General features: G+C 40.3%; 1 protein-coding gene across 3 annotated transcripts in view; it reads left to right on the top strand.

Moving 5' to 3' along the window:
* Nucleotides 1–13,911, top strand: part of clybl (citramalyl-CoA lyase) — an 85,484-nt gene that overhangs the window by 42,719 nt on the left and 28,854 nt on the right. For all 3 annotated transcript variants that reach the window (XM_089002738.1, XM_089002737.1, XM_089002739.1), the window contains one exon: nucleotides 3,780–3,978. In XM_089002738.1, coding sequence (XP_088858864.1) covers nucleotides 3,780–3,978 — 199 coding nt within the window. The remainder of the gene's footprint in view (nucleotides 1–3,779; nucleotides 3,979–13,911) is intronic.

Here is a 13,911-nt window from a genome sequence, read left to right as displayed (position 1 = left end):
ATTGAAGCCAATTTAAGCTTTTATGTGGTTGAACAACTACCAATATAGTACACAGTTGTTTTTGCTGATGCCTAACCCCAATGATCCTCTCGTGCCAGGCAACATTGGAGTTTCCCCTCTATTTTTTTTTGCCTCTTACAATCTACAAATCCACCCTTTTGTCACTTTTTCTGTTTTGCTCGGTTAAATGCTATTCAATCAAAGTGCTTATGTCATGTATGCAAGAGTTACCCTAAATTAGTGGATCTCCAAATCACAAGAAGATTAGAGCGAATACTGACTGGAGGGCATGTAGAAGCATTGTTGACAGGATTAAGTGGCAATTGAAGTGATTCCCTCTCCTTTTTATAAAGAAAAAGACAAGTGAAAAACAGAATAATTCCGCTCATTTTGTAAAGCCCTTCATCCTCCTTTTGTAGCCATCTCACAAAAGGGCACTGATACAACAAAATGATCTTTGTTCGTGAGATTTAGCAGCAGATTAATATTGTCCGATCATTTAAAAACTTGTCCGATCATTTAAAAACTGTACAGTGGATCCTCAAAGGACAAATTGAATCTATTCCCTGACCACATTCTCAAATGGAAACTTTCACAAACCGGTTGTTTCCTATTGAAATGAATGGAAATGTTAATCTCTTCCAGCCGCAAGAAAAATGGTACCGACAGTTATTTTGATCATTGTGCAGTTAAAAATACTGTACATCTTTGCTGTTTTTATCAAAACTGGGCTTGCCAGAGATCTGCACTCAACACTGTAAAAAAAAGTTGAAAATACTCAAAATTTTTATGGCAACTGATTACGTCAAAATTTTTGAGTACAGTTTACTCAAAATTTTCTGAGTTTGACTGAATTTAAATGTTATGAGTTTGTTTGGACATAAATGTTATGAGTTTGAATGAACTTAAAAGATGTACTTTCAGTTTACTCTAATGTTTTCTTGTTGTCTTAATTTTTAAGTTAAAATTAGGTTTCATATTTAAGTGTAACCAACTCAAATTTATAATGTTCCATGAAAAAAATATATTCATGTATACTGTACTTACATTTGCCTTCTATGTCTAAAAACAAAAACCCACCTCACATGTCTGGTTTAGTGCACATTTTAAGGTTTAAAACAACCTTTAAGAAATTCATGATAACAGTATCAAATGCACAGCATGCCCACGTACCAAAACAACAAATAAACCTCTGAACAGTTCTTTTTTAGTAATTAACACAACATCGTGATAAAAGGTGAAATAAACACAACATAACAAAACAAAACATAAAAAAACAACAAATTATACTCTGCTGTTCTGTTAAAAAATAAATTATCTGACAAGCATATACTTGAATAAATACAAGAGAATACATTTCAATGTACTCGTTATAAGGTGCAAATCAAAGTAAAACTTACTAAAAACAAACAGTATTCATGAAATGAAAAAAAAAGACATTTTGGTGAAATCCAGGTTTACACATCAAATTATGAATAGAAAATCAGTCACAAACAGTACATCAATGTTTAGGTATACAAAGCAGAGTAAAACTATGAAATTACTTATCCAGTGTTGCTTTGTTCCGTAATATTGGAGGCCTTCAATATTGCGGAACAAAGCATTTTTCAAACTTAGCAGCCATGGTTTGAGTGGTCTGTAATCATCAAGACACAGCAGTATTTTCTGAATGAAGGTGAATGTGTGGATTAATTTTTTTGGAGAATCTAAATGCAGTGCATACATTAAACCAAACAAGAGGAGGTGTGTATCAGCCAATCTGGGGAGACATCTCACAATGCCATCTTCTATCACAACAGAAATTCTGTTGGGGTTAAACAAGATGTCAGTTGTCACGGAGAGAAGTGGGACAGGAATGTTTTCAATGTCTGGATCCTCTTCCCACTGCAAAATACATCAATAGACATTTGTGTTAAGTCAGGCAACACATACATTGCATGTTTTGAAGAACTGTGAGTCCTCTTCTCGTAGGTATGCATGGAGATCACGAAGGGCCAGACTGCGTCTCGTGTATATCATGCGGTTCTTTTATCAGAAGCAAGAGGAGATAAAAGCCATGTTTTAATTTGGGGAAAGCGACAGGAGCTTAACATTGCAGTACTTGTCTTCAGCATCTCAAGCCCAAGACAGTGGCCTATGGAGACCTATGGAGAATTAAGTTTAGGTAAAATTCTGTTCAATATAAAAAAATACATACATGTATTATTTTTAATATGATTTGGGTAATTAATCATGTAGCATTAATAAAAATGTAAACATACCTTAGATAATGGCGGTGTTACTCAATTTCCACCCTGGGGCTAAAAGGTTGAATAGAAAAAACAGACAACAAATGTAATCATTTAATTTAATAAGACACCATGATCCATGTTTACTTTTTAAATTGAATAAATAATCTAATTTACCAGATTAAATGATGCCATCAAGCCATTCAGGTGTTTGCAGTTTGAAAAATGATGTTTGCAGGTGTTTGCAGTTTCAAAAATACACTTATAAAGTTTTATGTTTACACATGAATGACCATTTAAAACTACACCAATTGTACAGAGTGATATTTCATTTGGCTAGCATTATATTTACTTAGTGCCTTCTTAAAACGGCAGCACAACTGTTTCACGTTGAATTAGCATGACTTATTGTGCTGCCGTTTAAAACAAAGTTAACTCAAAGCACCAACCTGCTGGCATTGCAGTATCTGTGTGGCGGATTTCGGGTGACCCTTATAACTTTTGAATTTCATATAAAACTTAATTTAACACCCATTTGACGATTATTCTCATCTTCGCCGATACAAATGTAACTTTTTATCACCTCGTGATAGTTGTTACTCCACCACCGCCCAAACAAACCTGTGCGGTACAATTCTGTTAATAATACTGCTGTGTCTTTCCACAAACAAGAGACGTTTAATAAAAATTCCTACTTACCACAGAAGAGCTCGTAACATTAGGAGAAGTCCTCAGTCGCAAGCACCACAAACTAGCATCTTTGCTCGCAGCAAAGGCGGCAAGAGCCCCAAACAGACTTTTCAAAATATTCCTTTCCTGTGGAGCGACTACAGCATTGACACACTGGGTCCTTGTAATATACATATATAGTATATTAAATACGATTGTTTGTCTTTCCACCCTAATTTAAAATAAATAATCCGTCAGTCTCTGCCAGATTCAGCCGTTGAGAATTCAAATGGCGTCCAATGAGAGCACGCAGTGACGTCATCACGCAGCCCCCTGCCGTGAACTCAAAAGTATTGCTCTACTGCAAATTAAAAACGCAGGACTCATTCAAAAACTCAAAACGTTAGAGTTTTTGAAACAAAAAATCGGCTTTTGAGTTGACTGACCTCAATGACTTTGAGTCAGTAGTACTCTTCGGGTTTACAGTGAATTCGTTCACTGTGTAAAACCGCAACCCCCACCTCCAAGACATTTAGCAGTGCGAACACATTAGCATATGTGTGGCTGAGTGGTTGAGTTTGTCTTCAACAAAAGAAAACTAAAGCCCAGGTCATCACATGTATCCCCAAGACTTAAATTAACAGCGGAAGGGTAAAGAGGACCCAAAACAAAAACTAACATTTGCAGACTTTCACTATAGTCACCGCGTGAACCTTTAAAACTGTATATATTTTGAAGATGAATACACCAATACCCTTAAATTATTCAATGTCCTCGACCCTGCATTCATACTGTATATAAGGTCTTCCAATTTATGTCACACCTATGTGAATGAATGTGTATTTATGTGTTTATGTTCTGCATATCTATTGCTGTTAACAGGAAGGGTGTCTGGCTTAGGTTCTGTACCTCGGGATGGCGTTACCACCATAACCCTGCAGGTGCTTCGCTGCCCTATGTACCCCGCCGAGCCGTGCTCTACTGCCCCGGCAATGATGAACGAAAGTTGGGGAAACTGGCCACACTGGATGTTGACTGCGCTGTCCTGGACTGCGAGGATGGTGTTGCTCTTAACAAAAAGGTCGTGATTCTAAATTTCCTTATTTCATTTTTAATTAAAGCATCAAAGGTCTAACAGGAGAACTGAGTTTTACACTAAAATCAATCTATCGTGTTTAACAACATCAGCACCAGCATCTGGTGTGCTGTACAAGAGAAACATTAAATTCAAAAGAGTGGGAAAGTGAATGTTATTTAATAAATATTATGTGCCAGGCTCAACACAATGCGCAAAGAGCTTGACGTAAAATCATCACCCTGCCTCTGCCACGATTCTAATACTACCACTGGCACCTCCATGGGTAGTGTCAGTGGTAGGCTCTGCGGTCAACATCATCCCAGAACTCCTCATCCCCAAACTTCTCCAGCTTGGTGTGTCCCCCACGATCTGCCAGTGGACCCTCAGCTTCCTGACAGGACGGACACAACAGTTCAGACTGGGAAATATATCATCCACAACACGAACCACGAGCACTGGAGCCCCGCAGGGAAGCGTCCTCTCTCCATTGCTTTTCTCTCTCTACACGAACGACTGCACCTCAACGCACCCAGCTGTCAAATTCATAAAGTTCGCAGATGACACCACGGTCATCGGTCTCATCAAAGACGGCGACGAGTCTGCGTACCGACAACAAGTGGAGCAGCTGGAGCTCTGGTGCAGCCGTCACAACCTGGAGCAGAACACGCTCAAGACAGTTGAGATGATCGTGGACTTCAGGAAACATCCATCACCACAGCTACCCCTCACACTATCCAACTGCCTTGTGTCAACCGTTGAGACCTTCAAGTTCCTGGGAATCACAGTCTCCCAGGACATGAAGTGGGAGGTCAACACCAACTCTATCCTGAAAAAGGCCCAACAGAGAATGTACTTCCTGAGGCTGCTAAAGAAGCATGGCCTGCCACAGGAGGTGCTGCAACATTTCTACACGGCTGTCATCGAATCCATCCTGTGTTCTTCCATCACCGTTTGGTTAGGGGCCGCCACAAAAATGGACAAAATCCGACTTCAACGGACAGTTAGGACGGCGGAAAAAATCATTGGCACCACCCTACCCACTCTCGAGGACTTGCACACTGCAGGCGCTACCGATCCATGCGCACCAAATCCAGCAGACATTTAAACAGCTTCTTCCCCGAAGCCATTAACTCTTTGAACTCTTTGAACTCTCAACAGTAGCCAAAATGGAACTGTATAGTGCCACTTAGCAGTTTTTTTTTTTTGACGACGATACTAGTGCAGCGTGTTCTACCGGAAACAAATTCCTTGTGTGTTCTACATACTTGGCAATAAAGATGATTCTGATGTTCTGATGTTCTGATTGTTTATTTTTTTTAAGGCACACATTTGCATCGGTGCTGCACTTGATGTATTTCTTTGGCGACATACAGTAAAGTCTCGTTATATCGATATTCTTGGGAGTCCGAAAAAATGTTGATATAACCGTACTATCTATATGTCCGATCCTGTGCCGTACTGCATGAAGCGGGGGCAATAAATTGGGGATCTTTGATATGGCATGTAATTTTCTTATTGGCTTCATGGATTGCGTATCTAGCATGCTTTTGTACTGTAGTGAAGTGAAAAATAAACGTATGCGTTAAATAAAAACATCATTTATTATTTTTTTACGCACTCTTGCAATCGTGAGTCTGAGTATCACTCGACATTGTTGACATTGTACACGCTAGCGAAACCACGAACGCCAGCATGTACAAACATATGAAAAGCAGTCATTATTGCAAGCGATAACGATATCTGAATACAACACAATTAAATACATGTATGGAAAACGAAAACGCAACGTTTACATTACTTCCGTTGATGAAGAGTTCTGCGGCACGTCGAACTATTTCGCGATGAAGGAATTGATTATTAGATTGTTCCCCACAGCCCCGATTGCCTTGTACGTTGTTCGGATATCACAATTCGTTTCCCCATGGTTGAAATTGGTGTCAAACAACTATATTCTGTATAAGAAGACTACAGTATTGTGACGTTTTCATCCTCTTTGATCCAGGTCCGAAGTCCAGCGCTTCGTATGCCGTCTGTATTATGGTAGAAAATGGCGTCTGCTACACTGTGCAAGATACGTGACCAGCTGATACCACTGATACAGATTTCGTTAATGGTGGTACTGTTTAGAAACCCCAAAGCAAATATCGATTCACCTTAAACTGCTTTTGTATCGATATAAACATAGCAAAATGGCCGGCGGGAGATGAAAAAGAGCACCATAGTAACCGGATTATCATAATAACCATGTATCGTACTAAACGGAACTAATTATACATAAAAAGACTAGAAATTTGCCGGGAAATGAAAATAGTATCGTAATAAGGAGTATTATCAATATAACCGATATTGATATAACGAGACTTTACTGTATCTTACACCAGTGATTTTGTGAAGCATTCAGACGTATGAAGCTGCTTACTAAAGAGAAGCGTTTTAATGATGTTGCAGCTCCACTTTTGTTCATATAGCAGTTTATGCGGCCCAAAAATACAATAGTAATAATATCGAAATAAAACCTGCGTAAAGTGTACTTTTTTTCACCGCTCTGTTTGTGACATATTGAAGAACCATGGTTTACTTCAACACCTATGATTTACTTGATCAACTGTGTTCTATTAGATCGTAAAAGAATGAGAGACAGAAAGGAAAGATGGCTGAAATACACAGAGCACAAAATATTCTATGTAATCAAGTCTTTTCCTATGAGGCGAGTCTACCCCTGTAGTGGTAGTACTCCAGAGTAAATTTTTAAACCACCTCCTGAGTAGGGTTTAAAATTGTTTTCAGAGGATAGTCCAATCCAACTCACTACATGTGGACGCTCTACGGGGAGCAGCCCCAGTGCTTCACCAGAGTAAAGTTTGCGGTGTGTACACCCCTATAGTCACGATAAATGGACTACAGTGAGACCTCAACTTACGAACACCTTATCTTACGAACTTTTCGTCTTACGAATGTCAAATTTATGAAAATTAAACCTTATAATAAGCACTATTTTCATAATACACACCCACCACGGCTGGTGGAGTAATCTTCGGCGGAAGAACACCTAAGCACACGACCTTCAGATCTGGCGGAGTGATCTTCGGCGGAAGCACACGACCGAACAGCGCTCCAGCCGGCGCTACTTTCCACACCCCCTCTCATTGAATGCACACGTCGATCGCCTACTTGGAGCTTTTTGCTGATAATTTTACTATGATGGGACCGGAAAAAAAACACCACAGGCTCGTGTTCAGCCCAAGAAGACACTAAATAAAATCACAGTCGCTGAGAAGAAGGAGATAATTGAAAAACACGAACGAGGTGTGCATTTGTGTGATTTAGTGGCCGAGCACGGCTATGCTAAGTCAACCATTGCTACCATTCTCCGGAACAGAGAAGCCATCAAAAGTGTGTCTGCTGCAAAAGGTGTTTTCGTGCTCTCAAAGCGACGGTCTTGGGCAAGCGAAGAAGTAGAAAAAATTCTGTTAATTTGGATTAACTAAAAGCAGCTATCCGGCGACTGCGTGAGTAAAGCTATTTTATGCGAGAAAGCACGGCTAATTCACACCGATATTGCCATGCGCCAATCTGGAAGTTCGGTGCTTATTGAGGATTTTAAAGCCAGTAACAGGTGGTTCGAGAACATTTGAGGGCGACGAGGAGGAGATGGCTGCAGCATCAAGTGAGCTCATAAAGGCAATGTTGGCAAAGTGGAATGATGTACAGGCTTTTACCGAACAGTTCCATCCAGAAAAGACTGTGGCTATGACAATCATCAACATGATGAACGATAATGTGATGCCTCCGCTTCGTAAGACCTTACAAGTCAGAAAGCAAAGGGTGTCATTTAAGAGGTTTTTAATCAGCAAAAATGATGAGGCGTTTCCAAAGAAAAAAGAAGAGAAGCCACACCAGAGGTTAAGTTACCAAAAGTCCTTATGGAAGGTGACTCTCCTTCCATAAGCCATCAGCGACCATCAAAAAGGTAAATAAAACATTATTTTACAGCACAGTTTATTTCTTTAATTACAGTCCTCATGCAATGTGCATCTCTTTCCAAACAGCAATTCCCTTTGACCTTCGACCTCCAACGCCATTCCATCAAGCCATCAATGACCATCACAAATGTAAATAAAGTGACTTTATGATACAATGCAGTGTATTTATTTCATTACAATACACTAGCACATTTATTATACATATAATAAGGTATGCTGTGTGTAGTTTTAAGGCTTATTTAGTTGAAAAGTATATTTTGTGGAAACCTGGGAACGGATTATTCCCATTTTAATGGTTTCCTATGGGAAATCTTTTTTTGAGATACACACTTTTCGCGTTACACACTCTGTCTGGGAACCAATTAATTTCGTAAGTTGAGGTCTCACTGTACTTTGACGCAGAGGTGTTGAAAAGAGAATTGTATTTGTTTTGCAAAAAACACAAAACGAATCAGACTTAAAATGTGTATTTTCTTATGTGGTAGCGTTAAGACCTGTTGTTGCTGCACTTAAAAGTCCACTATGTTCCGGTGACTCCATTCATTGTGTATGTGCGAAATGTTGGTGGGCATGGAACGCTGTGTTGTGCCAAGCTGGGTGTGCTCTCCATTGCGACATGCTCTCAAATTGAAAAAAAATAAAACATTGAGAGTGCAGTTGTGGTGAGGTCAGAGGGTGCACCCAATAGCTGATGGGCTGGCTGAGTAATTTCAGAATGCTTACAGCATGAGAGGCCTCCCTATTAGTTCCAAGTAATCTCCTATTCAAGTGCTTCCTCCAGCTCTCCGTTTGCACGACCATCTTGGTTCCAATCTTTGTTTTTAAAACGGGTATCAGCGTTGGCGTTTCTTCTTGGACATTTTTTTAACCAGATTGCTTTCCTCAATACCACAGATTTATTTTGGGCTCCATATAACATTGGTACAGAATGTCCTGAAGAATGAATGACTCTCTGTGTCTTTGTGTTGTCATTTTATTTTATTTTATTTTATTTTATTTTATTCCCCAAGATGGCGGCGCGTGAACACACAGCGGCTCCCCGCTACTGGCAAATTGTCGTTTTCGTGGTTATTATGTTTGTTTAAATCATTATAAGTGCCTTGCACGCTGGGTCCGAGAGGACAGTAATTTCATCTGTGCTGTATGTCATGGATATTAGAGTTTGGTGAAACTCAATAATACTGTATAGGAATTGCAACATCAAAGTGTGTTTGCATTACAGAACAGTTGCATTATAACAACAACTTGACAAATGTCTGTCTTGTTTGAGAATATGGATGAATGAATATCAGTAAGCAGGTATTTACATGTCATCAGTGTCCAGTGAAGACACAGAACCTCAAATGTTACCTTTTTAACACAAAAAAGTTTTGGGAGGTGGAGGAGGGGGGGCAAGCTGACATGTCTACATTCCTCCAAATGAAAAGATGCATTCCATTTTACTGTAAAAATATGTTTAAAATGTATTGAGCGTGAAAGGGCGGCGCATGAGACAAGGAAAATAAATTAAAGTGTTGATGCATATCTTGGAAATTTGTCCAAAATAGACCATTATTTTTTATTGATTGATCATTTTTAAAGTCTACTTTTTCTCACGTTATCTACGTGCATTGATCCTCAATAAAATAACCAAAAATATCAGTATTATGCACACAATAGGTCTACGTAGTGGCTTTGCTTTTTACCTGAATTAGAATTACAGTGATGCCACTTCTGACGAACGTTTCAGCTCACGAACTTTTCGCCTCACGAACATTAAATTCGCAAGCATATGGTCACAGCTAACAAACTAGTTTTCAGCGGACGAACCGAACCACACGGTCGAACAGCGCCATGGTGGCTTGCGGACTAGTTTTCGTCAACCCTTTTCTTTGAGTGCGGACGTGGTTTGTTATCGAGTGTACTTTTGCTATTACGGGACCGAAAAAGACCCCACCACAGTCTCGTGTTAAGCAGAAGAAGACACTAAAGAAAATGACGGTCGAGCAGAAGGAGATCATCGAAAAACACAAATGAGGTGTGCATTTGTGTGACTTAGCATCCCAGTACCAGTACGCTAAGTCGACCATTGCTACCATCCTTAAGAACAAGGAAGCTATTAAGGGTGCGTGTGTGGCAAAAGGTGTTTCTGTGTTGTCGAACCAACGGTCTCTGGCAATAGGAGAGTTTGAAAAACTTCTGTTAATGTGGATTAACGACAGTGTGAGTTTGGGTATTATCGCTGAGAAAGCACGGCAACTTCACTCGGATATCATCTCGAGCAGGGGTGGGCAAACTTTTGGACTTGTGGGCCACAATGGGTTCTAAAATTTGACAGAGGGGCCGGGCCAGGAGTATTTGGAGGGAGTGTTTGGGCCGGATATACTAAAGCATTAAATGTAGTGTGTGCAAACCTCATAGCACAGTAACAACACTACAACCAAGTCTTTCAAATGTGAAAAATAGCCCTTATCAGTTAATAAATTTGTCTCAAGGATTATGCAAGATATGGCTTTTACATACTATTTCGCTCATACTATTGGCATGAGTTTCAGACACTGTTTTTACTATAATTTTCACAAGTTTGGCGGGTCGGATTAAAAAACCTAACGGGTAATATCTGGCCCGCGGGCAGTAGTTTGCCCATGTCTGATATAGAGGCAACCTGGAAGTTCGTCATCCATTCCATAAAGTAATCAACTACCATCACAAAGGTAAATAAAACAACTTTATTATCCAGTACAGTTTATTTCTTTAATTATAATACAATAGCACATTGATCATACATGAAATAAGGTATATTTTGTGTAGTTTTAAGGCTTATTTAGTAGAAAATTATGTTTCATGGGGACCTAGGAATAGATTATTCTCATGTTAATGGTTTCTTATGGCAAATAAATGTTCGGAAGACAAACTTTTCGCCTCACACACATTTTCTGTGGAACCAATTATGTTCGTGAGCTGAGGTATCACTGTATTCGGCTGACAGGTCGTTTCACATTTAATGCCTTTACAATAACAATAATAATACATCTAATTTCTAAACGCATTTCAAAACTCACAAGGGCACTTAAAGGTATAGTGCCTCAGTAACACATTTAAAACAAGCAAAATTCTCCCTATTTTAGTGCTGTAAAGGCAGCGTTGCTCCGCTCCAAGGCCTCCTTTAAAACGAGGTGACCACATCCCACTGTACAAGCAATGGGAAAGCAGGAGATGCAGCAGCTTAAAGGCATTCTCTTCCCGCCCATGCCACCTCCCCATTGGCCCTCTTGAACTCTCACTAAAATTGTGATTGGTGAATGGGTACAAAACAAATACCCAAAAAAGTGAGCTAACAAAGGTCTATAATTTGTGATAATAAAGATGCATCATATGGCTGCCGGCCGTTCCTGTACTTAGACCAAGACAATAAAATGACGGTCTGTGTGACTGACAGCTCGGTGCCATGACCCTGTGATGATGTCACAGTTTTGGACCAAAGGAATGCAGCAATTCAGGCTCAATGAGGAATTCCCTGGTTCGTTGGTCCTCTATATAAATCCACCCAAAAGAGCATCCTTACAACCAACTGCTTTCATGTAAAAGAAACCATCGTATAATATGAGTGTCACCCACAGTAGTTTAAAAAAAGACACATTTGACATTTTGTCGAATAATGGCTGTCTGTGATGGTAACGTGCTACAGTATTCTCTCATTGTTTTTGTTTGGTCGGTGTTTATCATCACAAGCAGAGCTATTTGTGGGAGTGTGTGTGTGTGTGTGTGTGTGTGTGTGTGTGTGTGTGTGTGTGTGTGTGTGTGTGTGTGTGTGTGTGTGTGTGTGCGTGTGCGTGTGTTTGTGTGTCTGTGTGTATTCGTTTGGATCTGTGTGTGCGTGTGTGTGTGTCTGTGCATGTGTGTGTGTGTGCGCATTTATAACCAACCTAAATAAGTCTTTCAAAATATTATTTGGGATAATTAAATGAAGCCATTGGTACAATTGCTAGTTTTTTTTTCTCAAATGACATTGCAAACTGCTTGCAGTTCAAAAGAACTGTTTTTTTCCCCCACAATTATTTTTCTGTTTGCAAAACATGACATTTTTGTTTGTTTCTTTTCTCGTAAATGTATGTTTTATATTATTCTGTCACCTTCAACTTTCAAACCTGCAGAACGACCACATTATACGCTTGCCACCTTGTCTCCCAAAGTGTCCACCCTCCAACTTGGTGCCCGGTGCTTTGAAAGTGGGGATAAGAGATGGACCAACGAGGTCAAAGCCATGGTGTGCTTGCTAACTGTGGGCATGGACCCGTAGGGGAAAGGTGGGAGGGACGATAAGGCTGACTGCTCTAATACTCATACACATATCATCATATCCGTATGATCAGTAGGGTGGAGGAAGAGGGGGAGTTGAAACCCTGGAGCGGAACTGACGGCTACACCTGTCTTCTTTCGTCATCTTTTTCACACCATCTTTTCTGGCCCCCTCTTGTACTCTTCCTGCCGCTGCTGGTTCCTCGGCCTTAAGATGGTTCCCTCCTGGTCTGTTGGTTGCCCTATGGTCCACTTTTCCCCTCCCCGGCGTGTGTCTCTCTGTCTCCTTTCCCCACATGGGTCACTCCATCCTCCACCCCCTGGAACCCCGCCTTCGAGATTCTGTCCTAATCCATGGAAATTTGGAACTAATGAACTAACTGCTGAGCCACTGCTACGGAGCTTGCTCCCAAACTATACTGTACTTCACACTCGATTTCCTCTCCAGATGGCACGGTGGCTCGTCAGACATGGTGGGAGGGAGGGTTAAGCACCTCACTCACTCTCTTGAGCCTGCAGAGGTAGATATACGCACACCCACATGAATATGAATAGAGACACATTTACCAGATATGGACGCAAAGACTATTTGACCTGAACAACTTATATGCAAGTATACTTTTCCTCTGTCATTCTTTTCCCACATTGTGTGGAGTCTTAGAAAGCCCACTACCAGCATGGTTACCGAAGAAACAGCATACGAGCTACTTATAAAAACTACCAAGTCAAAATGATCTACCCACGACAAAAATGCAAAACATAATTATTTTCAAATGTTTTAAGGATTCTTTGTATGTACAATACGTCTGTGATGGTTCTTAATTTAGTTCTCAAATTTGTACAGATGACGGCTGAAGAAACCTTCTCATCGTTGTATGTACAATGTATGTTGATGTACCTTGCATAACTGAATAAGCCAATATTGCACAACACACATAATAACTACATATACATAACATAATAAATAACTATTAACATTTTTTTGTAATTACCTGACTTTACTTTGATGACTTGCACTGAATTGAATCAGCCAGGGATTCATAGTCCGTACAGTAGCTGCTGACAGCCAGCCTCAAGCACATTTCCAAATGTTCATCAATCATGGTGGAACGGTATTTGGACTTAATGATCTTCATGTAGGAAAAGGCTGACTCACATAAATCAGTGGAGCCGAATAATGCAGTCAAGGAGGTAGCACATTTCCTCATGTTGGGGTACTTTTCCTGTGTGAGTAAGTTACAGAACTGCCCATGAGCCCTGGACTTCAGCAGTGAGAACACTCACAATGTCCGATGTCTTTCCACGTTTGCTGGGTTAAATCCTCAGCCATGGCTTCACAGCGCAGACAGCTGCAGAGCTTTGATTAAAGATAATATCTCTGCCTTATTTTTAAAGTGTCTGAACAAGGAGTCAGCTGCTTCAACGAATGCTTCTTTTACCATCTCTCCGTCTTGGAAGGACTCATCTGGAACGATGCTTCGGTTGCCGGCTTTCGCTTTTGAAGTATGTTGAGTGAAAAATGACTGCTGTCCGGACAACTGGGATTTTAGTTTGCCCACTGTTCTCTTTCTCAGCTGGCTTTTCGGTGGGAAGTCAATGTCGTATTTTCCATGAACAGTCCTAAAATGCCGCTCCACATTTTCCCATTCCTTATGAAAGTAATATGTTTTACCCC

This window comes from Hippocampus bargibanti, linkage group LG08 (assembly GCF_051943395.1).
Source record: "Hippocampus bargibanti isolate YZ-2025 linkage group LG08, ASM5194339v1, whole genome shotgun sequence".
NCBI classification, from domain to species: domain Eukaryota; kingdom Metazoa; phylum Chordata; class Actinopteri; order Syngnathiformes; family Syngnathidae; genus Hippocampus; species Hippocampus bargibanti.
This window is presented reverse-complemented; position numbering and strand designations above follow the sequence as displayed.